This window comes from Phaethon aethereus (assembly GCF_964289735.1).
Source record: "Phaethon aethereus genome assembly, chromosome: 1".
Classification (NCBI taxonomy): domain Eukaryota; kingdom Metazoa; phylum Chordata; class Aves; order Phaethontiformes; family Phaethontidae; genus Phaethon; species Phaethon aethereus.
In genome coordinates, this window is record NC_138575.1 from 153,955,809 (window position 1) to 153,982,029 (window position 26,221).

The 26,221-nt window shown below is 40.4% G+C and overlaps 1 protein-coding gene across 3 annotated transcripts in view; it reads right to left on the minus strand.

Moving 5' to 3' along the window:
• Nucleotides 1-7,448: 7,448 nt before the first annotated feature.
• The window catches only part of MCF2L (MCF.2 cell line derived transforming sequence like), a gene marked incomplete at both ends in the record, with an annotated part of 158,256 nt that continues 139,483 nt past the window's right edge, over nt 7,449-26,221 (minus strand). For 2 of the 3 annotated variants that reach the window (XM_082013503.1, XM_082013504.1), the window contains 15 exons: nt 7,449-7,543; nt 7,663-7,766; nt 7,891-8,003; nt 8,632-8,759; nt 13,887-14,002; nt 15,294-15,360; nt 15,500-15,578; nt 16,076-16,168; nt 16,751-16,972; nt 17,645-17,770; nt 19,132-19,224; nt 19,367-19,459; nt 20,676-20,745; nt 21,700-21,815; nt 25,354-25,420. In XM_082013503.1, the coding sequence (XP_081869629.1) occupies nt 7,449-7,543; nt 7,663-7,766; nt 7,891-8,003; nt 8,632-8,759; nt 13,887-14,002; nt 15,294-15,360; nt 15,500-15,578; nt 16,076-16,168; nt 16,751-16,972; nt 17,645-17,770; nt 19,132-19,224; nt 19,367-19,459; nt 20,676-20,745; nt 21,700-21,815; nt 25,354-25,420 (1,582 nt within the window). Of the gene's footprint in view, nt 7,544-7,662; nt 7,767-7,890; nt 8,004-8,631; nt 8,760-11,800; nt 11,876-13,137; nt 13,225-13,886; nt 14,003-15,293; nt 15,361-15,499; nt 15,579-16,075; nt 16,169-16,750; nt 16,973-17,644; nt 17,771-19,131; nt 19,225-19,366; nt 19,460-20,675; nt 20,746-21,699; nt 21,816-25,353; nt 25,421-26,221 lie in introns of all 3 variants that reach the window. The other variant, XM_082013502.1, reaches the window with a different exon arrangement.

Consider the following 26,221-nt stretch of genomic DNA (forward strand, 5'->3'; position numbering starts at 1 on the left):
GGCCGGCGGCTCATGGAAACAGAAGAAGATCCATGACAGCCTGGCGACCTGAGCAGAAGGGCACATGCAAATCCTGCAGCGTGCCCTTTTCACGCAAGCGGGGAGCTCGGGTTTGAAGCGCGCTCTCCTGACCTGAGCAAAGGCTGTGCTGATTACACAGGCTGCTACCCCGGGCCTTCATTTTCCGTCTAACATGCCTTTTTCACGAGAAACGTAAATGCCGGCACCCCGCAGCCACTAACCTGGCCACGTAGGCCGGCACGCAGAGAGCCGCAAAGTGACATTTATCTTGAATTGGCAGTCAAGATGCGGCCTTTCAGTGCTTCGGAGTATGATCGAACCACTGACATCTGTCTTTTCCCCTTTCTCCGCCAGCAACTGAAGCTCTGCGCCGCTGGCTGAGTTTACTTGGAGACACTAATTAACTAGCAAGAGACACCCTGCACTGGTTTTCTCCATCTTTACTGCAAGACCCATGCAGCCTGCACAAGTTGTACCGGCCGGAAGAGGCACTGACCGGAGCCACGTTTTGTGCCATTAGTAACGACAGGGGCTTGAGGGGCTAACCTGCAGACGGCGTTTCATCTGGAACACAAGCAGTCCTCTGACTTAATGGAAATCAATTAATGGCATCAGACTAGAGGGCTGACAACATTCTTGGGAAATATTTACTTAAGATAGCAGCGAGGTAAAGAGCATGTTTGCTTATGAGAAGTGGAGTGTTGCCTGAGGGCCGGAGTATTTTCCAGGCCGTTCTCCCCTTCCTGCGTGGAAAAGGAAGAAGGGTCAGCTCTGCATCTGAACGCGACAGCAAAGAAAAGCAACAGCTGGATTTTTACTTTGCTGCCGAGGCTCAGCCTAACTCCCTGCAGAAGCCGCGGTTGCTTCGGAAAGCCGCGCTGCCGGCCGTTTTTGCGCCTGCTTTCCTGTTACTTAGCGGCGGTGCGCAGAGCTGGACGTCCTGCTCTGAAATCGCTTTCCCAGGAGAGGGCACCCGGGCCCTTCCCCGGGTCGCAGCCTGGCTAATTCCCAGCAGCCCGGTTCCTGGGACGGGCAGGGGCGGGTGGCAGGTCCTGTCCCGGGGCGGAGGAAGAAGGCCGGTTACTGGAATACACAAGGAGCTACAGCAGTCCCAAGCTGTCCCCACCTCTCCTTTCTGGGAACCCTTTCTGCACATCCCGGCCTGCCAACGCCGGCCTCGTTCCTTGTTCCCTTGCCTACGGCAGCGAGTTGAAAATAGCAAGGGCATGTTCGGCTTAGCAAGGCCAAAGCTCAGCTTGTTGGAGCTGCTTGAAAATTTCTCTCCGTCTCATCTTCTTGGGGAAAGATCCATCCCCATCTAGTTGAACGAGCGCGCAGATCGGAGCAGAGGCTGTGCCTCAGCTGAGGCCAGCCCGCTCTGCCCCGGGCTCTGCCCCGTTGCCTCCTCAGGAAGGGGGGGACCTCCCTGCCGGGGAGGCTGGGGTGGCTGCCACCCCACAGCGGCGTCGCACCCCTTCGCTTTCTCCTCTTCTTCCTCCGTAGCGTGCAGGTCCCGTACAACCTTTAGGACTGATGCAGTATTTTCCTTCCATCTTCCTTCCTCTGTTGGCATCCCTTGAGCATGAAAGATTTTGCTTTTAATTGCTTGGGAATAGAGCCAAACTCTCAGTTATTATTTTTAGAGCCCAGGGAAAAGCCCGAGTGCTGGGAAAGACAGTCAGTTCATACAGGGACAGTCCTTCTTCCAAGAAAAATTCATGCCATTAGGTTTCATCAGGGAGGACAGGGATGACCGTGCCTGTGCGGAGGGTCACTGAGGATTCAGGAGTCCCAGGACTTCATTACAGCTCTTCGCTCATGAACTTCATATTCACAGATCTCGTCTCAAAGCTGGAGCTGTTTCCTACTGACTTCAGCTGGGCCACTTCCTTGGTTAAAGAGCTGTGTTTTTAAAGAAGAGCTCCCCTTCCTTACTGGCTTAGATCCCAGCCAGAGGAGCAAACGGCAGGTCGTTAGCTTTTCTTCCCCATAAGATCCCCAAGCCTTACTCCGTTTTTCTTCTTGTGTGGTCTTGCTGTAGTTTATGAGAATTGCCCTAGTGTTCTGCTCTATAAACCTCCTTGCCAGTGCAGGCTTCAGCCTCAGCTTATGTTTTCTGAGCAATTCCAAGAAAAATAATCCGCTGTTAAAAGTGGATATATATATCTTAATGCAAACATGCACCCCTGCTGCTCACAGGGGCTACTAGAATCAGTTTGGGGACAGCTCTTCAGAAAATATGATTTAGGGTATTTTTTAGTGTCTGCTTTGGATGTGCCAAAGTTGTGTTATTTAAAAAAAAAAAGACAGGTTAAGAGAATTAAACATGAAAAATGTTGACAATGTGAAATAAAAAAATCTAAAGCAGAAACATTAGCCTGGAAGACATGATGGACTGGTGTCTCAGAACATACCATTCTTTATTCTTGTTTTGTTTCCTACTGACATTTTTCAAAGAAAAACTCTTACCGTTTTGCTATTTTTAGGTTCATATTTTGGGTTGAAGAGAAGACAGGTATGGAAGCTATTGGGAACTGTGCAACTTGATCTGATCCAACAGGTCACAGGTGATTTAAATGTGAGTTCTCTAGTCATCACTCAGGAACAATTTAAAAACATAAATCGATTTCTATTTCAAAGAGGCCATAAGAGATCATTTGAGTAAGCTGACAAGGCTGTGTCTAGGTAAGAAAGGTTTAGGGACAAGCTACCTCATGAATTTATGGAAAATTCCATGTAAATTGTCCAGTAACAATAGTAACTTACCATCATTCAGCAAAGCGAGCCTGTGATCAAGTTAATTTCTGTTATATTAATCTATAAAAATATCATGCCGCTAAGCTTTAAAGCAAATTATTTACTTTTTAGACCTCAAAAGAGAACAATTTCTTTCCAGGAAAAAATTACTTGCCTGTTGACTGAGTTCTGTATCCCTATATAGCAAATAGTTTCATGAAGAGGAAGTAAAAGATGGGGAGATAATATTTTTGAGAATTTCTTTGTGTCCGGCTCTGAATACAAGTACTTAACATTTTATTTTTTAATCTTGACGTGGGTTATTTCTTCCTCTTCTTTTGCTGCCTGAGGAGAAGGATATCTAAAGACACCCCATAATAAAGGAAACAAAAGGCATAAAAAAATTAGTTTTAAAATAAAGGCAGTGTGCCCCGAAGTATTGTATTGTATTCTGTTCTGTTTTATTCTCTGTTTATGCCACCTGTCTCAGTCAGTAATAAGATATATACTACAGCCCTTCTCTTGACTATGGCCCCAGACCATCACAGCTGCAACAGCAACACTGGTAAATCCATAGTCTTTTAAATGCAGGTGATGACCCTTCTGTCTTGTCAATTGACATGGAATGAATAAAAATAAAAATGTGAAAGGTAATTAATCGATTCACTTCAACTGATTTGTCAAAGATAGTATTTCAGCACCAAACCGGCTAATCTGAGTTCAAACGCTTCAGGATAAAAAAGCAAAACTTGATCCTTGATTTTCTACCACCATCTTTAGGCTGCTGCCGGTACAGGCGGCAGCGGCACGGCGGTGCTCGAGAGACGCGCAAAGACGCCCGATGAGCATATTTTAGTGCATCCTCTCTTCCTGTACATATAGGGCTCTTACCGCTTAACAGTGCGAGGGATTTTGACCTGTCTCAGCTGCGGAGGGGCTGGCAGAGCTCGTGGTTTGCCTTTGCCCCGGCCACGACTTGGCCTCTCCTTGCAAAGGGCTGAGGGACTCTTGCTGCCTGGCTAGGTTGGATGAGGAAACATTGCCACTTTGTCTTGCAGCCTGCTTTTCGTGTACACCACGCTGCTTTTTGTCTCTCGAGGGTTTGTCTAGACATAACGCTGCCCCTGGATTTTTCAAGGAAAGGCTCGAGCTTTGGGTGAGGACGCTTCACTGTGGACGCCACTTGGACCAAGCGAAACGGTTGGAGCCCACTGATGGAGAGTGTGTATTTATTTACGTATGACAAGATAGTTTGAGCTCACCACGTACAACAGCGCATGAGGAGCCAAGGGAAGGAATGGATGCCAAAACAGCTTGCACCGGCCTTACCCCCACTCCAGCAGAGCCCTCCGGCACCTCGCCACCCTGGGCACCCCGTGGCCCTGCCCCGCTGCCTTTGGAGGCCGTCCCTGGAGGGAACCACGCTGACATTGCAGAGGCTGCGGCCACGGGAGCAAGCGCCGGTGCTACTGCTCGGGGAGGGGAATGGTCAGCCTGTTCTGGGAGCGGATCCGGCCAAAAGCTGCCTGGGGAAGTGGGGGCTGTAACCGAGTTGCTTGCTGGAGCGGGAGGGAGTAGGGGTGCAAGGGTGCAGCACTTGGGAGGCAGGAGGGGAGCTCGCTGCTGGGCTGGCGGCAGCCCCACGCAGCAGCTACTTCGGCACGTGACATGCAGCAAATGTGGGCCCTGTGCTCCTCGCCCCGCCAGCCCCATGTGCTCGCCTAAAAATAATCCACTCTGCGCTCTCCCTTCTGATCTCTGACCGACCGACGTGTTACAGCTGAATGTATTGGCCTGAGGTGTGGCAGCTTGGAAAAATGTGTAAAAGAATACAAAAAAAAAATCAGGAGAAATCCAATACAATCTTGCGGGCGAGCGAGCTGGCATCCCTGCCAGGGTGTTTGTAAGGGCAGAAGCAGCTATTTATCAAGTGCTTTGCTATTTAAAGGTCAGAAAACTATCTTGCTCTCTTAGAGTCTTTACATGGCCATCCATTTCTTTCCAGCTGCTTATGAGTCTCCAAAAAATCTCATCTTTCTCTTCCTTAACAGCTGTTAAAGTAAACAGTAGTTACTGCTAATGTGGCCATCATAGCTTACATGTTACCTATTCATCTCCTTTCAAATGAGAGCCCAGAGAACCTATTTCAACATCTAAACATCTTATTTTGATAACACGGTGTCTAGACACAGTTTACAGCAAATTTTAAGGGACAACAGAATCTGGCTCTTCTATTCCTACATCCTAAGTTAAGGGAATTGAATTTGGGTAGCTCCCTCATACCAGGCAGATATGGCACTCAACCCCACAAATCCAGGGAGACTCCTAAATCTGGGGAGTTGTGTGGACACTCAGAACCTTTACAGTGCAGTTCATAATAACCATCTGATGTTTTCTGTTCCAAATACTTCAGCCTATCTCCATTTTCATATGATACCCATAAGAAGATTTTAAGACTGTGAGACAAAATAAAACACAGAGCATGTCTATATAAAGGCATTCAGCAAGAAGTGCTGAAATTTATTCAAATTTTCATAATTACAATAGAGACCTCTGGCTTTGAACTTCTAATTCACAACAGCAGTAAAAAAGTAAATGGTGAAATGGGTTGTATTAAAGTGCAATGATATGGAGAAGACCATTGAAATAACAAAAATGAGGCTGTGGTGAGAAATGAAAGGACAGTCTCATCCTAGCAGTAACAGCAATATATAAGTAAATTATGTTACAGATAATTTACAAAATAACTTACACAGATGAAGATAAGCTAAATCTCATGTTGCCATTCCATTGTTAAATATCAGACTAAATATTCCTGGTCAGCACAATATTATATGGGATAATTAAAAAGAGATCAGAGGATTTCTGCGTTGGAAAAAGATGCCTGAAGTAAAACCCTGATCTGCCTTTACATTGCAGTATTGCAAGAAACCTAAGTATTTATGAATTGTAAAGTGACACATTCAGCAGCATGAAGACTATAAATACATCTTTTACATTGATACATCATATCTACACACATATACATATCTACAACACATATATATACACACACACAAGCACATATATGCACATATATATGTACATAAATATGTGTGTGTGTATATATATGTTTCGGTTTGTACTGACCGTGGTCAGCTGCATTTTGATTGCATCTGGGGTAGGGTTGCTTTTGCAACTTAGGAGTAAGATCATTCTTTAGAGTATTTGTCATTTATGTTTCCTAAGCTGCAGCCTCTAAAAATCTAAAATTCTGTCATAAAGATAGACTTCAGGGCCCAGCCATCAGAGGGGTCTGATGATTAACAGCAGTTCCCATTGCCTCTGAAAAATTACGGTCTTAATGTCCTCATTATTTTTAAGTAATATGATACATGAATCTGTTAAAAACCTATTTTCATATAAGTAAAAATATTTGAGAGATAGACAGGAATGAATACAATATTCCATACATGCACACAGTTCTGGAATTTTCGTAACGATGAAGTGCAAAGAACATCTGACAAGGTGAAAATTTCCAACGTCAGCTTACATCACACCTTGAAAAATGGCAAGTTTAGCATTACCCTTCCTTTAAAAAAAATTTAACATACGTGTCTGTAGCATAGATCTGACTTTTCTCTAATAAATACTTTTTTCTCCCGTGCTCCCCTTTTATAGAAAAATTATGTCATCATGTTTTTCCCTTTGCATAAATCTGCAACAAACAGTATTGACTAAAAATACGTCTGGTTTCTATCCCTCACAGGTTTGGCTGAAGGCAGGCTCTTGACCCATAGTGCAGCCACAGTAGCTGCCTCTGCCTGTAACTGCATGTTAAGTGTGAGAGCTGAAGGTAACCATGCAATTACCGTTTATTAAGAAATCATGTAGTGAATGAGAACATTTGTGCTTCATTGTGCACTTGCGTAAGGAAGAAGATACTACTAAATTGCCAAGGCTATGTAAACACAGTGATCTTGGTAAACAATTTGGTTGTGAGGCCAAACAAAAGACCTCAGAAAACAGGTACTCCATTGCACACATCATTAAAAGGTTGGAAAGGATAAAATAAGAGTTTCTTTTGACGCTGTTGTGGTCAGTGTATTGGCGACGTCTGCATCCCAGTCTCTAGGGAGCAGAAGAATATCCTGAAGACCCAAGAGAAGAGAAAAGGCTGGACCAACCCACCTTCCTGGTTGCTGTAAGAGTTTCATTCACTGCACTGATGGAGGTATGTCCTTGGAGAAAGGGTTTTTTTGGGAGAAGAAATTGTAAACTCAGATTTATTTTCCTCATACCTGTCCTGTACAGTGATTGCTGTGTTGTTAGTTTACAATAAGGATTTAGCACTGAAAACATTTTGTTTGCTCACATTCAGATCCTGGCTGTTACAAAATGATACAGTTCTGCAGAAACCTGATTGTATATCAATGAGAAAATGTGTTTTATGCTAACAGCTCTGCAACTTCAGACTTCACAGCAGAAGCCCCTGCAAGACCCTATTTCAAATCATTTAACTTTTATTCACAACTTCACATTCCATGCAATTTTCATTGGAACCTTCTGGGAGAACCTGTAAAAATCACCATTGAAAATACTCAAAGCTGGCAACACAGAACTGGTGGTTCTCCGAGTCCAACATCCAGAACTCTGCACAAAATGACAAATTTCAGATTTACCTTCCATGGAGGTGGGGTGTAAATTTAATGTTAGCCCTTAATGTCTGAGAAGCTGGTGCTGCTGGCATTGCAGCTATCACTGCAACTTGATGATGTGCTCAAAGTGCTGGAGGCAGTGCCCGATTCTGGGAAAGGGAAAGGAAAGAAAAAACCCACAAGAAAATACGATGTGGTTGTTGTTTTTCATGACTTATTTTCATAATAGGAATCTACAGAGGCAATCAACTCATAATAAATAGCCTACCAGAGCTGCTTAAAGATTGAGCCGATTTTGAATTGCCTATGAGCATCAGCAGATTGTTTCCTGGGATCCAACCTTCTCTACCAGTGCTCAGGTTCTTTACACACCTAAAATAATATAAAAATAAAAAGTCAAATTGCTTCATTCCATGCTTTTGAAAGTTCTACCCTAAACATCTGCCTTCCAAACACAGTTCTGCGTATAAAAGTTTCCAAACACAGATCTGCATACCAAAGTCCATCCTCCCCTTCACGAATCAGTTGAACTAGATCTCCACTTTTCACTGTAAATTCTTCAGAAACTCCTTTCTCATAATCAGTCACAACTGTATATTTACCAGGAGTCTAAATGAACACAGAGGAAAAACATAAACAAATTACTTCTATTGAATAATTTAAGGTATGCTGCAGCTTTTATTATGAAAATTTTCATACTTTTTCCTCCTTTCTCATGCACATATATGCTGAAGACAGTGTAAATATGCATGCTGAGAGGCAGTAAAACTTTGCTGTTCAGTTACATGCAAATTCAGTACATGAATTCTCACACCCTGAAAAACATTCAGTGAAATGTTTCCATTACAACAATTAATTCAAATATCTACCAAAAAATACAAAGAAAAAAAACCAAACCCAAAACCAAGCTGGCAAACTAGTGACATGATGTATGTGTGGAAGTCTGTTGACATGGTAGCTGAGCATGTCATTGCTCGACTGCTGTACTATGGCATAAGCAGTCACGGTCTCACTAGCCTGTGGGTACGCAAAGGCACAGACAGACCTTCCCAAGGTACGAACACAAGGCTGATTTAAGAGAAGGGGATATTTTCCATTCCCCGAGGAATTTTGCCCAGCTGCGGATTTCAAAGCAGACACTTTCCTTCCTGCAAGCTTCAACAGCGTTCCTATATACTGCCACACACAACAGATCAGTAACATTTGCTTAGCTCAACAGGAAAGCATTTCTGGTTACCAGCTTCATCTCGCCTCCTCCTCCTCCTCCTTCTTCCTCTGCATCCGACGAATTCAGCGGATCTTCAGCACTAGACCAGCCATCATTTTCTTCAGATGCGTCAAGAGAATGAGATGTTTTAGCCCAACCTTGGGGAACAAACAGCTGCCGGTTAACTTTGCAGCAGTGACCCACGACTGGGAGAAATGTTCTTCCCGCTGATAAGCTGTTAAGTGACCAGCATAAACAGCAGGAAAACTGTACACGGGGAAGTTACTGCAGCCACTAGGTCAAATTCACAGCTGGCAAAAGTTGGCCTGTTTCCATCAAAGTGGAGTTGTGGCAATGCACAGCAGTGAATTTAGCCCTTTGGATTTATATAGAGGGAAACAGATGGAAAGAATGCAAATTCCCAAATAAAAAGAAGCTATTTTTTCTCTTCTAAAGATGGACGATGGATTTTCTGGGGAGGAGGTAGAAGACAGGAACATGCACTCTATGATATAGATGAATGCACGGGGTTGTCACCCAAAGCAACCTAACTAGCCTGCTGGAACACGGGATGGATGCACATAGCTTTGTTCAAACTGTTGAGCACTTAGAGCTGTCAAGAAATTCAGCACAAGCTACAGGCACTCTGTACTTCACCTCATGAGGCAGCTTATTATTTAAGGGTATTTAGGCACAAGGATTACTTAATCATGCTGACTTATCTTGGTGTTAAGTCATTGCACCAAACACCACAATAACAATCCCCTGCCTGTCATTTATTGCTAAGCGTTCCTTTTTCTCTCTCAGGGTGAAGCATTTCATTTATTTATGAGGCTGAATCATATCCAGAGTGCACAAAATCCTTTTCCAAATAAAACTACAGTAAGTTTTACTACTGGGAAGCTTTTCACTAAGGTCAGCAGCTGTTAATAAATGTGTTGAGCTTAAAATGAAATAAAAGTTATGATAAAAGACAAGTAAATATTTGTAAGGTTTTGGTTCAAGCCAAAGGGTAACAACAATGAAACTCAATGAAAAGAATGAAAGGGAGAACAAACCTCCCAACTTTTATGTAACTATTAGTTAAGTTGAGAAACACTGGCATTTTTGCTCTTCACTGCTTCTGAGGCATTTATCACATGGCTGGTATTACCAGTGCATTAAGGAAAAGTCTGAGCACCGTCAGAGTAAAGCCAAAGCAATCTGAGAATCGTAGAAAGAAATCACACCCAGAGCACACCAAACGGACCGGGACTTTTACCTCGCCTGCGCTGACGGATGACCTGCACAAGGTTAGAGGTACTGACCCATTTGACCCTGTCCAAGGTTAAGAATGAACTTCCATCTGTGAAGAAACTGAGCAATAAATTCCTGCTGTATTCCATACAAATTTCCTTGGAAGCTCACATCTTATAGTTGGCTCATGGGACACAGCTGAAACCCTTTCTGTTATTTCCAAGCTAAGAACAGTGCAATAGAAGAAAACTTGGTTTCTCCTAATTGTTCCAAGCTCTCATTAGAAAAGAATCAATGAGTTGCACAAAAGAAAAAGTTAAAACACTGTAATTGCGCTGCCTGTAGCATCATATTCATTGTCCTGCTCATCTGGAACATTTTGGGTAACTGCTCTTGTTCCACAGCCTCTTTCTTTTCCTATATTGTGCTGATGTGGGTAAGAGCAGACCTGCCTGATCCTGCCGTAGCAACAGCACTCCTACTGGTCATAGAAGCTGGCACTCTACTATTAACAAGTCCATTTAAAAGGCCATCTGATCCTGGGTGGGGAGGGGAAGTAGCCACCGTGGTCGTATTTGTATTAGCTAACTACAGGCACCAAAATTATGCATGCACATTCAACGCGCATGTGTGTATTCTGCACGGCGTGACTAAATCAGAGCTCCCTATAAAGGCAGGAAAGGTAAGAAAATAGTAGGCAGTCTTGAGAAAAGACATGGTTATGCAGAAATGAGTTTAGATTTGATGGTGCCAGGAAAAGCAAGAATTCATTAACTGCTTCTCTTCAGATATGGGCCCACAGGTTTCTTCACAGAGATAGGATCTATCTGCAAGATGTGATTCTGTCACCAATTAATTTTCCTTGAGCTCACTGCGATGTAAGTTGAAGTGATGTAGCCGTGAAAGGAAACGAGTGGAGGCAACGTGCTCTGCACTGGGGAGCTGTGACCATCACCTGGTGCAGTTTCGTCCTGAAAGGCCCAGGTCAACTGCCTGCTTATTCCTCTTTGAATTGGTGAAGGAGAAGAGATAAGGTGTCAGGAAAGACAAGGTGTATGGTGTTGCATAGTTTCCCCAGCACAGCAGCTGAACCTGCATTGTTTCCATGTGTGAGCAAAGACAAAGGCTGTGGAAACCTGGACAGGAGGATGATGGTAAGGCTTGAAACAGCTTCATCTTTAGAGTAATATTTTCTAAGAGATGGTGGTGGAAAAAGTCAGGAAGAGAGGGACTGCTCTGCTTGTACTCTCTAGTTAGCTAGCCCTACGGATTTGTACTCAAGCCTTCACCAACAGTCTCGCTGGTTAGAAAGGGGTCATTTAACTGAAATGCTTTTCTGTTCTTTACTTAGCTGTGGGTTGGGGAGGACAGGAGGCAAACTGCTACAAGGGGTTCAGTTAAATTATCTGGGATTTATAGGGTTGGAAACTTGCCTATTATCACCCAAAGACAGATGCAACAGGCCTGTGACTACAGTAAAAAATGCAGATCTAAAATGGAAATTCCACATGACAGTGATGATCCCCACTCTGACTAGAGTGCATATGTTTCAGATTTTTTTTTTTTTTCCTTTTTAAAAGGTTAAATCCTCTCCACAAGGGGCACAGTGACAGGAGGATGCTAACTGCAAAACCATGTGTTGCATAGCAGCTGGACTCCCCTGTAATTCCATTAAACACCCAGCTTCTGGTTATTTCTTCAGCACAAGATCCTTTTCCCGCTGCCCTCTCCTAAAAACTAGTTAGCCATATGCTACTTCATTTCATGCCAAAGTAAAACTTCAACCAGTTGTGCCATCAAAAGCAGTATATACAAAAGCTGACAGACCCACTTGGAAAAACTCAGCTGATATCAGTACTGCTGCACACAACAGCATCATATAGGTATCCCCAGAGCTTGATGTAACATATTACACGAGGTATGTGTGGATATTCGTGGAGTACAAGATGTGGTATCACTATACCTCTTAAACCAAAAGGAGTTGGGTCACTCACTACTTCATGCCGTTTAGCTTTTTTGTCAGGACTGGTAGGAGAAGCTGCAGGAGGATGAATAGGCAAAAAACACAGAAGAGAGATATTGAAGAACTGGAAAAAAGAGAATAGGTGGATTGCATGCTAAATACCTTTGAGTTTACACTGGGAAACAAGTGGATTTCTGTAATCACTCTAATTTTAGCTGTCATTGGTCAATTACAGTAGAAGGAATTAATTATTTACATGTAGTTATTTGAAGATAAATTGGCAAATTTATTTTACAGCAATAGGTGAAAGTGTATGTAAAGTTTTCTAAATGAACTAGACATCAACTGAATACAATTAATTTCAATTTTAGACAAACATTACCAAACAAAGCAATAATTTTTATATAAATCTAGTGCTACAGCAATACCTGGTCCTGTAAGAAGGATCATTGGCAATGTCTGGCTTTTAGCAGAAGGAGATGGAGTTTCTGTCAAGGCAAGCATGGGATATTAGTGCTCACCTCATTAGCATTAGATACACAACCCTAGAGTCTCAGAGTCTCTCCAGAAAGAACTCAAAGGTAATCAGGTTTTAAAGAGGCATTCTGAAAAGATGCTTGGGGGGAAAAAAAACCTCATGCTCTTGAGCAAGGGCCATCGACTTAATGCAGTTCAGACTGTTCAAAGACAGCTGTTCAAAGCAAGAAGTGAATGTAACAGTGCGATTACTTGGCAGGAAGAAGCAAGAAAGGTCTCAGACTCCTATTGCCTGTTTTTGGAAAAAAAAGTAAAGACCACTTCTGGAAGCATAGGGAAATTCTTATTTATTTTTGTATCCAGCAAAAGAACTCTGTCATACACATTCTGCTGCAGTCATGCTTTGGGAGTTCTATTAGCAAGGACGCTAATATAGAAATACTCGAGAAAACCTTGATTCCTTTTTGCCAAGTACAAGTGCATTCGGGGCAGATCCACTGAAGCTAGAAGCAGGCCAAGTGTCTGATATGAAGACAATTTCCTTCCTCTAGTTTTCCTACAGGAATGGGGTGCTATAAACTCCTTCCTTGGCCCTGATAGTGAGACTGGAGGCATTGGAAACTGCACTCTTCCCCTTGCATCTCCAACACCTCCACTTTTCTCAGCTGCAGCTCCCCCTCCTGCTCTGGAGCTGCTTTCTCCCTGTCAGGGTCAGTGCCTCAGGAACCTGGCTTGAACTTAGGAGAACAAGGTAGCGCATACACTAAAAACCTGTTACACTACACACACATACAACGTGATGCTTCAATTACAGCCTTAAACAGAAAACAGTCTAGCTTTTTTTTTTTTTTTTAAATTACCTTTCTGACTTTTGAGGTTAGTAAAGCCCTGCAGTGTAAAGCGCTTTTTTGACAGTATAGAGCACTCTGAAGCAGAGCTAGTGTCATCTACAAAGGGAGAGAAAGACACAGAAAGAAAGGGGACAAAGCCATGAAAAGATCAAGGCAAAAAATAGTTTGCAGCCCTGCCAGGGAACCTGCATGTTAGGATGAGAAAGGACAACTGAAAGTCCAGGTACAACAGAAGAACCCAAGTGGTCAGTTGTTCTCACTGTGCAGGGCCTTGTACTGCCACTGGTTCGGCAAATAATCTCCATGATGGGAACCAAAATTAAAGAGAAAAAGCAAAACAAAACAACAAAACTCTTCAGAACAGGTAATGCTGAGAAATTTATCCAGAGGAAGAAAACCCTGACAAGCTGGGCAGCTCTAAGAGAAGAACTACTGCAGACTCAGGCCTCATAACACATAGTTCCGACCTCCTTTTGGCTGTCCTTCATTCGAGGTGGCTTTAGGCCTGTCCACACCACACAGTGGAATGCAGAAACCCCAAGCTAAGGACAGGTGGGACCGGCACGCAGGTGCAGTGTGGGCAGCACTTTGGGGGTGGGCTGCCTTAGGGCTGCAACCTGCAAAGCTCTGCTCGTTCAGGTGTAATGCTGCGTTTTCCTGCACTACTGTGGCTACTCTGCTGGTGGATCTGCCTGTGCATCTGCAGTGCAGGCATGCTCTTCACAATTAAAGATAACAATACATACATGTAAACTCACCTTTGCCTTTCTCAGGGTACTTTGGTGCTACTGTGGTGCCATAACCTTCTAGACTTGCAAGATCAGCTTTTCTCTCCTCCATTTTTTTTGTGTTTCTGATGTGATTTCGTGAAGGACTGTTTATTGGAAGAAAATTAAGACAATCAATCCATCTCCAGTAAATTTATGTCTGAAAAGGGATGATCTTCAGTCACGGGCTTTCTTTTACATACAGATATATAGGCTGAAAACCATTTTGTAGCTACTTCCCAGATCATACCTTGTAGGATTGAAGAAGTCATTGGTGACTGTGCATAGAAAGACCATGAGCACACACAAAGGAGAGAGAGTCCCCTAACTGACTACAACCACATGTACTATGGCAGTAGAAGTTACTCAAAAGACAGCTCAGGACAACTGCCACTTACTCTCAGCTACAGGCACACATTCTGTGCTGACGTACTAAGGAAAAAAAGAAAAAAAAAAAAAAAAGGAATATACTCTGTCGCTCAGAAGCTCTTAACAAAGGAACAGATGAGGGATGAACAAAGAACATAGTTTGGATCTTGCAGTTGGATTCCCATCACACCTCCAATTGGGAACAGAATGGAGAAAGACAACCCACAAATACTATACATGTGGGAAATTCTCCCTGAGTGGTAAGTAGATGCATAAAACATGCAGGGCAGAGAGCTACTGATACACATTCGAGCACACACCATGTGGAAATGACTGAAGATATGAACACATGGGCTTATGGGTATATACACATATTATGAAAAAAAGAGTGAGCAGCAGAGGGTTAAAAAGAGGTGTTGGAGAAGAGCAGAACAGCAGGTGGAAGCAGAACATATAGGTTGGTAGGGTAAAGGATAAAAAATAGGAAAAGAAGAAAAGCTTGACTCAAGCAAGAACACTGGTGGAATCAACACATTACTTAGTTTAAAAGCAAATTAAAAAAAGTAAATTGGAGGAAAAGAACAAGGGACAGAAAAGATAATGCCCTGAAAAAGACAAAAAAGAAGATAACATGACATTGGAAAAGGACAAAAAAAAATTCAGGGGAAGAAAAAGAACAGAGAAGGAGGGAAAAGGCTGTTCCACATAACTCTTATCTGGGGTGTAAAGTATTTAATTAGCTGTTCAACAAACAGACCCATAATACCACCAGGACTTCAGCTGGCTTAGAAAATGACTTTTCTGTTTTGTTCTCTATCAACTGGCAAAGCTCATGGCACTGCTGCTCAGTTTAACAGTTCTGGAGATGTATAAACTCCAAGCTTTACAGCTTCTTAGTAGGAAGAGACCTAAAAAACATCTAAAACATAAGGGCCAGTATTCAGGGGTAGGAGTAATGAAGAACTACAAACTGGATGTATTAATATATTTACAAGACAGCCAGGCTGATTTGACAACATATTTACTTACCTTGTACAAGATGATGCTGGTAGAGGTAAACTCTGTGTTTGTTCTAGTGTTCTGTGCTGACTAGCTTCTGTAATGGAGGAGAGACAAAGAACTATTAACACTGATTTGTGTTTTGAGCTTTTCATTTCTTCAGTCCTACACAATGAAGGTTTTGAAGTTCAAAGAGAAAAGAGATTAAAAACCCGTATATATCCAAAATATTTTACCTCTGCATGCCTGCAGTTGACTCGTCAGCACTTTTCTTATTTCATTTACCCAAGTAGCTTTAACTTCAGGGGTTGGTGCCTACCCAAAAATAAATACAATCAGCCATCAAGCATGGCATACTTATTACACAAAGAGTTGCATGCCAAAGCACAGCCTCAGAGGAATCCTGCAAAGGGACAAACAGAGCTCCCTCTCTAGTCCTTCAGTGAACAGAAACTTGTGACAACGGGAACATGCTGAGGCAGAGGCTGTGCATGTGCTACAGTCAAACCCCAGCTCCAAGCCATCCACTACTCCAGTGAGAGTAATAGTAACTGTGTACACAATATCCTCCATGTTGTAAAATGTAATTATTTTTTCCCCCAGAAGACTCTGCAATTGAAAATATATTAAGAAACTACCTTACCAATTAATCTAGTGGTGGTTTGGCTTTTTTTTTTTTTTCTTTTCCCTTTTTTCTACATTTCCTGATCATCGTCTATTAGTGATAGAAGAAAAAACCTCCAGATCTTTTTAGGGTTAGACTTCCTCCCTGCCTTCTTTTTTTTTTTTTAATATAGTGGCATGTTATTTACCTGTATGATGTAAACTTCTTCCCTTGCATTATACCAGATTTCAAATTTTTTTGCATCACCTTTGACATTTTCTGTTATTCCAACTGCTGCCATCTGGAAGCAAAGAGAACAGAAGCTGACCTACCAAATTGTGATTATGATAACAATGGAAGCGGGCGGCTACTGGTATTCTTTGCTACCCTATTTCTGAAAAGGAAAACCACATTTGGCTTCTTGCTCAAGGATAAGAAAACTAATAACACAATCTGCATGTTGGATGCAAGACATTTAGTATTTTGTGTCATCTTGGCTACCTCGGAGGGAAGAAGGGTTTAGGTATATTAAATTGAGACTGACCCACAAGATGTCTCAAAATCCAGACCACCAAACCTTACATCTATTTATATTACCCTCTTCTGCTCACTATTACTTTTTCTGTGTGATTAATGCAACTGCCGTTCAGCTAGACTAGTATGGCTTGGGTTTTCCCAAAGGATAATTTCCCCCTACCCTGACTCTCTGACAGACAGCAACGCAAAGTGACCCAGACCTGCGGCACCAGTTAGGTTTGCCCAAAAAGGTGAAGTTCCCAGTGCAAAACTATAAGACATCTTCACTGACAAAAAACTAGAACGTGGTATTACTGCAGGATAAACCCTCAGTACCTCAACCTTACTGGACTGCTCGGTATCTTACATTTAAGGAGTGTTTGTAGCTGTAAGAAGGTGCTTTCTCATATCCCTCTCCGTTTTCTTCTCGCTTTTTACAGAACAGCACTGCTTTCTCATGGAGGAAGAGGTGTCGCTGCATTGGCTTGAAGCGTGCCAAATCTTTCACCTTGGAGTGACCCTTTTTATGATCAGTCCAGACATTGAAGGATCCTTGCATTAAAAGCTTGCCCAGCTCATTCAGGTTTCCCTGGAACAAAAAAAGCAATATTTATAACTACAAAGAGATAACATCAAACACATGCTCTGAGCAGGTCTTTACAAGTTCTGTTGTTCCAAGTAATCTCTCACATCAGTGTTTATGTTGGGTTTGGAAATGTAATAAAAATAAAGTCAGTGCTAGATTTTTACAGTTTTCTCTTTCCTCAGCACTGTTCAGGCAGGATTTCAGAGTCAAGAGTACCAGTAGCAAAGATACAGAGATCTACACATAGAGAGAGGGGAAGACACAATACACATTTGTTTTTTTCAAAATTCTGCTCCAAAGCTCCTTACATTGTTGTTTTTTTTTAACTGGAAGTTTTGAGGGTAGTTTTACACATGGATATAAAAATGTAGTAGTGACTCCCATTTGGCAGTAGCCTAAACCAGATTCGTGATGATTTTCTGTTTCTACTTGGTGTCAAGTAGATGAAAGGAAGAAAACTTGGGTAGATGGAGCAAAGTATTATTCATAGCAGGAAAACTTCAGAAGAGTATAGAGAGATCCGTTTTCCATTATTTTCATTACACAATTTAGTCTAAAGGAACCTTTTGTAAAACATTCTTCTCATCATTAATACACAGTATGGGCTATGCTGTACATATATCTAAGAAATAAATGAAAATAATTTTAAAAATAAGTAAAAATACTGTTACTCACATCATAGCCTGTAATGGCTATCTGGTGCATAGAATCATTAACTGCTTTGAGAATACCCAGTATAGAAGTTAATGCCTCCTGAAGATCTTCAGCGCCTTCACAGTTCTTGCTGTACTTCAGCATTTCCTGAGCAGGCAGGGAATGGCAACTTACTTAGTTTTGGAAACAGCAGTAACTAGGAACATTCAAATTTTAATACTGAATTTAAGTTAAGTATTTTAAGTTTTTAAAGTTATCCAGTAAAGTTTTATACCATATAACCTGGTGGGTTAAATACTGTCTGGAACTCAGAAGACCCTAAAGTTTTACTTTTCATCTCTGCTGCTAATTAGCCAAATATATTTCATTCACCTGTATGTTTTACAAGGACTCACTAAGAATTTTACAAGACTAACTTTACAAACATTTTTCATCATAATTGATAATAAAAAACAACTCAGTCCAAATTTGTTACCTTTTATATTCATTACTTTTTAGACGTGAACAAATGTAAAAACATAGGCAAATTTCATTTATTATTTGAATTATGGTGAGGCCTAGGATGGTAGTAACAGACTTAAACTTACTGCACTGAGCTTTGTCTACACATTTAAAAAGGCATCCCTTCTCTAAAGGGCTTATTGGTGAAGCTGCATCTTCCAGTTTGATGCAGATAAACACAGCTGTGAGTTCATGTAGTGAAGCCCCAGGCTTCATAGTATGAGAATAAGCATTTCCCCATCGACTGCAGGAACTAAAGATACTTTAAATCGAAAACCTTTTGAATACTTCTCTTTTCATGCAAGCTTAATGTAATTAATTCCTTAAAAGCAGTTAACTTTAACTCACTTTTACCTCAAGAGTAAATTTAGTCCAAGGTAATTTTTTAAAATTACTGTTAAATAAAATTATTGAAATGTGTGTCTATGTGGGAAATGTTTCTTAAAACAAGCCAGTTTCAAACACAGAAAAAACCTACTTAGACATTAATTTTAAAATTTCTTATAGTACATTGCTCTCATTTTGCTCTCTCAGTATACTATGTTTAAGTGAATCACAATGGCATCCTTCTTAAAAATACCTTACAGTGCTCTCAGTTAAGTACATTTCCTAGAACCCAGCAGGGCAAATTACTGTAATTCGTGCGTGAGACGAGTATAACTGGCATGTAACAAGTACTTCAGATACTCTCTTTAATTTGTTGCAAAGGTTTTTTGGTCCATCTGTTTCCCCTAATGAACTTTTCATTCTTCTCTTCAGCAGAAATATTAGGGAAAACAAGTTACACAAGGTGTCTCTGTGGTAACATTCCCCTGTCTACTAGCAACTTTTTGGCTGAAAGAGAAAGGAACCGAGCTGAAATTTGATAGACTGGGATTTGTCTCCATTTCAGTTTATACATCTGTCTGCTAACTTTTAGGTTTCTCTCCAGCAAGGTGAGAGAAGCAGCATTTTAAAAAGTACAAATGCACAAAATATACTTAGTGTTGTAGTTTAGTAACACATACCTTCAGCAATAATTGGTATTTGGTTATTCTTTGAACGGGTTTCAGCAAGTATGAGTCCAAACTGAGCTTGTGATCGAGTTTTCTTTGACATTCCTGTAATCAGTGTTGGATTTCATCAGTACACTACTCAGTATTTCTGTTAGTTGTTGTTAGACATAAATGATGAAGTTAAAAGAAACAACCAAAACAAAAAACACCCCTCCCCCAATATTTTAAGAGACTCAAGCAAGCATACCTGAAAGAATACAGAATCTGAAAACTGCCTCCACAAACTTTCAGATCGAGGTTTATTTTGACAGTATTTTTCATAAATCTGGAAATCTTCCATCTGAAATTGGGGAGACAAGCAAGAAGTTAATAAATTCTTGTGACTTCAATGGACAAAGTTCATAAGATTTTTTTTTCCATAATCAATAAGTCTAAGAAAAAACAACAAAAAAAATGCAATTCCTTGAGGCATCCCAAGCAAAAAACAATTATTCAAAATCACTGATTTTGTAATGGCTACTAATTTTGTACTTGACACATCAGAATAAAATGTTCCTGTTAATTTTTGCTTCAGTTGAATGTTAAGCACCTTACAAAAGAAGCATATATTATATTTACAAATCTATTTCTATTACAATCTGAAAAATACTTCTCTGAATGCCCAGCCATGAGTCCCTCTGTGCAACTTATGTAGAAGTCTTTGCTCTTTTTTCTTTATACATTTTCTTTTTATGAATACGTTTCTCACTGGGAGTTGCACCAAGGTAGACCAAGCGGTTTGTTGCCCCTTATCACTTTAGCAACTAAACAGCAGGATTTCAGCACTTGTTGAAAGCAAAAGGAAATAAGACTGTTGAAAATGTCACAGTAACTATAGATATGAAGGAAAGACTAGGTAGGAAATCAGCAGGCACAGAAGCACCTCTGTCCCTCAGTTTTAAAAAACTGCATCTCTGTGGATGTAGCCAGTAAATAGAAGGGGGAGAGATGGCTCCTCCCAGGTGTTTTAGAACATCAATAGGTAGCAACAACAGGAGATTGATTTCCATAAACAGATCTGTATTTAGCCTTTTGTATACTATGGGTGAGACCCATTGTTCAATAAATCCCAGAGTAAAAAAGTCTAATTCTGTCATAGCTTTCTATTTTCAGAATAAAAATATTTTGGACTTACTCTGTTGAGGTGTACTCTTTAAAGAAAACAAAAACGAACAACAGCAATGACAATGAAAATCCAGTAGAGAAATCTAACCAAGTAAACCAATCATTTATAGTGATGTGAAATGATGCAGTATATGATTCCTCTTCATGTTTTCCTAACTACCACTTCAATAAAGCAGTTCTCTTTCAACAAGGTAGTAGCTCTTTCTAACAAAATTAATTACCCCACACAGCAGAAAATATCCCCAAGTCTCAATTAACGTCTACATTCTCAACCTGTTACCTGTTTGAGACAAAGGAAGGGGATGTGGTGGCAATTACTACACGAAAATCACTCTCATGTTACAGTCCTAGAGGGGCTTATGAATGAAACGCCAGCAAAAGATGACACATACCTGATCTAGAAAGCACCGTCCTACTAGTTCCGGGTATTCTACGTAGTTTTCTAGTTCTCTCAAGAATATTCTATGAGGAAGAAGATTTTCTTAGAGTACATGTTAAAAAAGTTGTAGTAGATGTTCACATTCTTGCAATTCGTTTTCTAAACTTTTGGAAACAGAGTTATAATTCTGTGCTATGAAACTAAACAAAACTCTTCTAAATCATGTACTTACAAAGGGATAGCAAATTAAAACAAACATTCTGACCAATTTCTTTTAGCTTACTGTTGCTACCACCAAAGTCAAATATAAGACTGGGGAGAGAAGCAGGATTTTGTTTCCCTGCCTTATGTATTCAGCAGCAGGATTTGTACAGTTTAAAGTGTTTGGTTTTGCCTTCCAAATGCTACCAAATACCACAAAGCAAACAAACGAACCAAACTCCACCGCCCCAAACCAAAAAAACCCACCTCCAAAAAATCAGTGGCAAAACTTCCAGTCTACTTTTGCCTGAATAAGAAATAACTATTTAATATGCTTAACTTCTCTTGAAAATACTTCTTTTCTACCAATTTAAATATTATCCTGTGAAGAATACCTCTCTAGCAGCAAGGATTCAAGCTTCAGAGAGGGGTCACTCAAGTATAAAATTAACCAGGCTTAACTAGATATAAGAGTTGAGAATTTGTGGTTTAGAATAATGATTTACTTTCCATAGCAAATTTCATAAAAAATAAAAGAAACCCAAACCCAAACAAATCTTGCTTTAATTAGCTTGTAACCAGTTCCAAATACTTTTGTTCAGGAAGAGGACCAACATGCCAAATTTTACCTGTGTACTGCAAACAAAAGTTTCACACAGCTTTGCTCATCTTTTATAGACATTTTGCTTTTCCTCTTCTAAGCAATATGAATCTGGACATGCCAGATAGCCAAGTGGGACTCAGTAAGGATCTTTTAGCAATTTAAATCACATTAAAAGAGAGAGTAAAAGAATCCCATCCAAATGTTGTTTTTAGATCTCCATGCAAATACTTACCTGTTGTGAAAGTGATAGATTTCCTCCATATTCCCAAACAAGATATCTTTCTTATTTTGGAGTTCTGGTGAAATGAGATGAGCCATTAAGGGGTTGTCCATCTCTGCAGCATAACCCTGCAACACAGGAGAGCACCACATTGATTATCTCCCTTTATTTGCAGTACTTATCTCTCTCTGACAAGGCAGTCAGCCTGCAGGCTGATAGAGAGCAAAAGACAGACTTCAGTATTAACCATGAAAAAAGTATACAAATTCTGTTTTTCCATCAGTCCAGTAAGACATACCTATATATTAGAAGGACACTTGAATAACTACTGCAATTTTAATTAAGCAAGGTTGAAACAAAGTTTGCAATCATTTCCACCAAGCAAAGGCTATGCATTCCCCCATACTGCTTACAAATTACAGTTTGTACTTTTTCTGTTAAGATTTTACACATCTGGATTTACAGTCACAATTCCAGTACACACACAAACCTTCATGCTAGTCTTAGCTAGTAGTATGAGGGAACAAGCTGACTGTAGTTATTTCTGCAGGTATCAGAAACCATTAAGCCGCAAATTCTATCTTTAAGATATTTTCATTAGCTTTGGTACCGAAAGTCATTAACTTTGGTTTCTGACATCTTCCATTTGTCATATAAGGCCACATTCTCTTGTCTGTGTATCTGGCACAGATAAGGAAAAGAGAGTACACAGGTGGCTTTAGTCCAGGACTGTTCTTCTCTAGTCCCAATGTCACTAGTCTGATCAAGTGATATCCCAGAACACTAAAAAAAACAAACAACCCTCCCCAAAAATCCCAAACCCAAACAAAACACCCACCAACCAATCAAACAGAAAAACTACAAGAATGCTCTAGTACCTGTATTGTAAAGAGATTTCCTAATGTAAGAAAATTCCTTAGTGTACAGGCACTGAAGGAAGATTATGTGACCTACTTTATATTTGGATTAGATTTCTCCCTCTGTCTCTCTCTCTCTCATTTTTTTAAACACAATTACCACGGACAAGGTGGTCACTGCATTAGTGACATTGATTATAACAAATTGCACTGAATTATAACAAACTGACAAATTAAATGAAAGGGTTTTAAGCAAAAGTGCGCCTACAACCAAGATTTTCAATTTCAAAGTGATGTCGAAACTACAAAAAGTAGGAGAACTAGCTGGTAAGTCAGCTAGCCTGAAGAATTCATGAATTTGGATAGGACAGTAATTAGATTTTTTGTTTTAAAATCAGAAACATGCCTTTAAAAATCTGGGTATTTTTTCCTCAAACACCACAAAAAAGAAAAAACAATGGTATAGGCAAAGATGCTGGAGCTCACAGATAGCTAACCATTGGTCCCCCTCCCAGGTATCTCCCCCCAAATAGGAAAATGCAGTCTGAAGGGGGTGGGGGGGGGCGGGGAGTAGTACAGCCTTAAAAAAGATAGAAATCAAAAATTAACAGGGAAAGAACAACTGAGGTCACCACACAGTTTAGATGGAGTGAAGAGATGCATGAAGAGAATGGATTCATTTCCACATGAAGTAAAGACGTTGCTGAACACAGCAGCAAAGCCAGCATTGGCAAAGAGAAGGGACACCTAACCCAGCTGAGGTGAAAACAAACCTGACAGAGCTCAGTACTTTGGAACTCTTGAAAGAACAAAAGCATGAAATCCATACATTGACAAAAAGCTTTTGACATTTTTCTTTCCACTTCATGCTGATGTAGTACTTATTTTAAAAATTTAGTATAAAAAAACCTTCATGTTTTACTACCTATGCAGTACTAGTGTTTTAAGAAAGGAGAGGGAAAGTTACTCCATGCAGCCACAGGGATCATTCAATCTTACTTTAAGAATATATAAGGCTTTGCTTAGTCTTTCATTTGAAAGCTGTTCTAAAAGCATCAAAGTAAATGGAAAAAGGAGTAGAATACAATACCTAAATATAGACTAGACCAATATTTTTCCCCAATAAAAATTACTGGATTTCACAGCCTCAAGGGGCATGACCATGGTTATTAAGAAAAGGAAAACTATCAAGGTCGGATAAAAGCAGCTATAGCGGTTTCTCAATAATCAATCTTGGGAACTACCTTGTTTTTTTCTATTGGAATTCTCGTCAGAGGAAAATGCATGGCAATTAAATATGACATAATAATAGGAGACACTGTCCATACAAGGGAGTATCAGGTTATATGACAGGAAAAATTGGAAGATTAACAGAATAGGAGAAACAAAGGAATTGGGAGAATAGCCAAAACTATGGATTATTTAACTAGAATTACTCAAAAACTGGAAGACTGCCATTAAACCATACCTCAGTAAAGATCTGATCCAAAATTACTCTTGGCAGTCCCAATCACCCAAGTTCAAGAGAGATGAACCACCCCAAACTGCAAGGAGGCACAGAGAAATGTGCCTGGCATGGCCAGGGTACTGGAGAGTCTATCACATTGGCAGAAAACCAAGACAGCTTGGCCTGGCAAGACAAGGGTTGCGCTATATTCTATGCAAAAAAAAAAAAAAAAAGAGTAATACCAGAGGAACAGAAAGATTCAACCCTCCAGAAGCAGCAGCAGGACAAAAATTCCTCCAACAATTTGATTCTTGATTTTATAAATGGAACTGTACAGATAGCATTGAATACAACAGCAGGGAATAAAGTGATCCTTAAGGTCCACTCCAGACCTACCTGGCTTTATTGCCACACACCAGAGGCAACCATTCTACTGTCATCAGTGCTTCCTAGCACTTGGTCTGGACACAGGACATAAGTGCTATAAGAAGCTGAGTACAAACTAGGCAAAAACAAGATCAGAGTTCAAAATGCTCCTACAGTACTCTTACTTGAAGGTAGGTACTCAGAAATTATCACTCACAGTCCATAACTTAAGACAGCTCCTATTTAGGAGCTTAACATTGGCATGGACACCAAGAGTACCCACTTGGCTCAATTCCAATGAATTCTGATTAAAAAAATTCAACCTGCAACTCCATCATCTCCTACAGTCAAATTGGGCTACAACAAAATGACACACCCATGTCTGAAGACTTAACAAACTTGAGGAACACCACTGAATACTGCAGTGTATTTGTACAAGCAACTCAGCAGTACTGCAACCATGCCTCCACAAGTGTGAAGCAAAGGGAACACCTTTGTTTCCTTTACAACTTCAAATCAAGATACTATTATTACAAGGAATTCTGTTGCCACAGTTGTCCCCAAGACATTTGGAAGGTCACTTAAAGATGTGCAAAGAGGGATGCAAGAAACACGTTTTCGCCTCTGACACAAGATTCTCTTGATGCAGATTCACATTACTGTGTGACACACAACCTCTCTGGAGGTGACCCAAGACTCTGGAATGAACTTTTGCAGGAATTAATGATCATTACAAATCTTGCTATGTTCCACCTAAATAGTTAGGCATCTCTTATTTTCTGCCCAATTTGTGTTTCATAATACAAAATCCTAGTTGCATGAATATTTCTCGAAAAAAATTGCATATTCCTGCCTCTGTGAAAACACGATGAGAGAGATGTAATGATCACACTGCTTGATGGGACAAGCAGAGGCATTACAGTGATAAGGAAAGCATCAGAGCATCCATGAAATGGAAGAGATTCACTAACAGCCACAGTGAAATTTAATCTTTACCTCAAGAACGCAGAGAAGTTCTTCCACATATGCTCGTTCAGTCTCAATAAGTTCATTAATCACATGCCTGTAGACAAAGAATGACAATTAAGGCAGGCCTATTCACTTATGCAAAGTAATGAGGCAACATTAACTTTGTGTTTCTATTTTACCTCAGACAATAAAAGAACAATTTCCAGGTAATTAAAAATGTGATGTTTCATGGATATTTCTGTCAACAGCTCCTTATTGAAAAGAATGTATTTTTAAAACATTTAAACATGTGTATATGTTTAAACAGGAAAAAAGTCAACTCTAGGATTTTAAGTGCTGTAGTAACTGCATTGAAGTAGTGAAGCATTTTATCATTGTACATACAAAATCCGGTTATGCTGTGTTCGCAAGTATTACAGGAGCTGGAGTTAGAGCTGCATAGGATAATCAAATACAGGCTTAAAGTTACACTGGTCATTTTAAATTACAGGCATTTAGGGCACACCTTAAATATCACAATGCTGCTTTAAGTTTAATTTCCCTAATGGTCAAGCAAGCATGCTTCCTCCAAATCCCCTCCCCTTGTGATTTTGTACAATTTAACACGTGGCTGTAACAGCGAAAGGACAGTAGAAGTATTCAGTTTACAAGTAGAAATGCAAGCTCTGCTATACACATTGCAGGTGGTACTAAGTTCTTTTTGAATTTAATGATGATGTTTAGTTTTTATATAAGCAAGTGATTTTTCATAACGTTAAAAAGACAAAGTCACCTGAAGCATGGAGATCAAAACCTCTGATAGATTTACAGGAGGCTTATTACTCAAAACTATGTCATCTCCAAAATGAAAATATGTAGTTATCCTGCCATAGCATCACCTTGCAGCAGCAAAGCT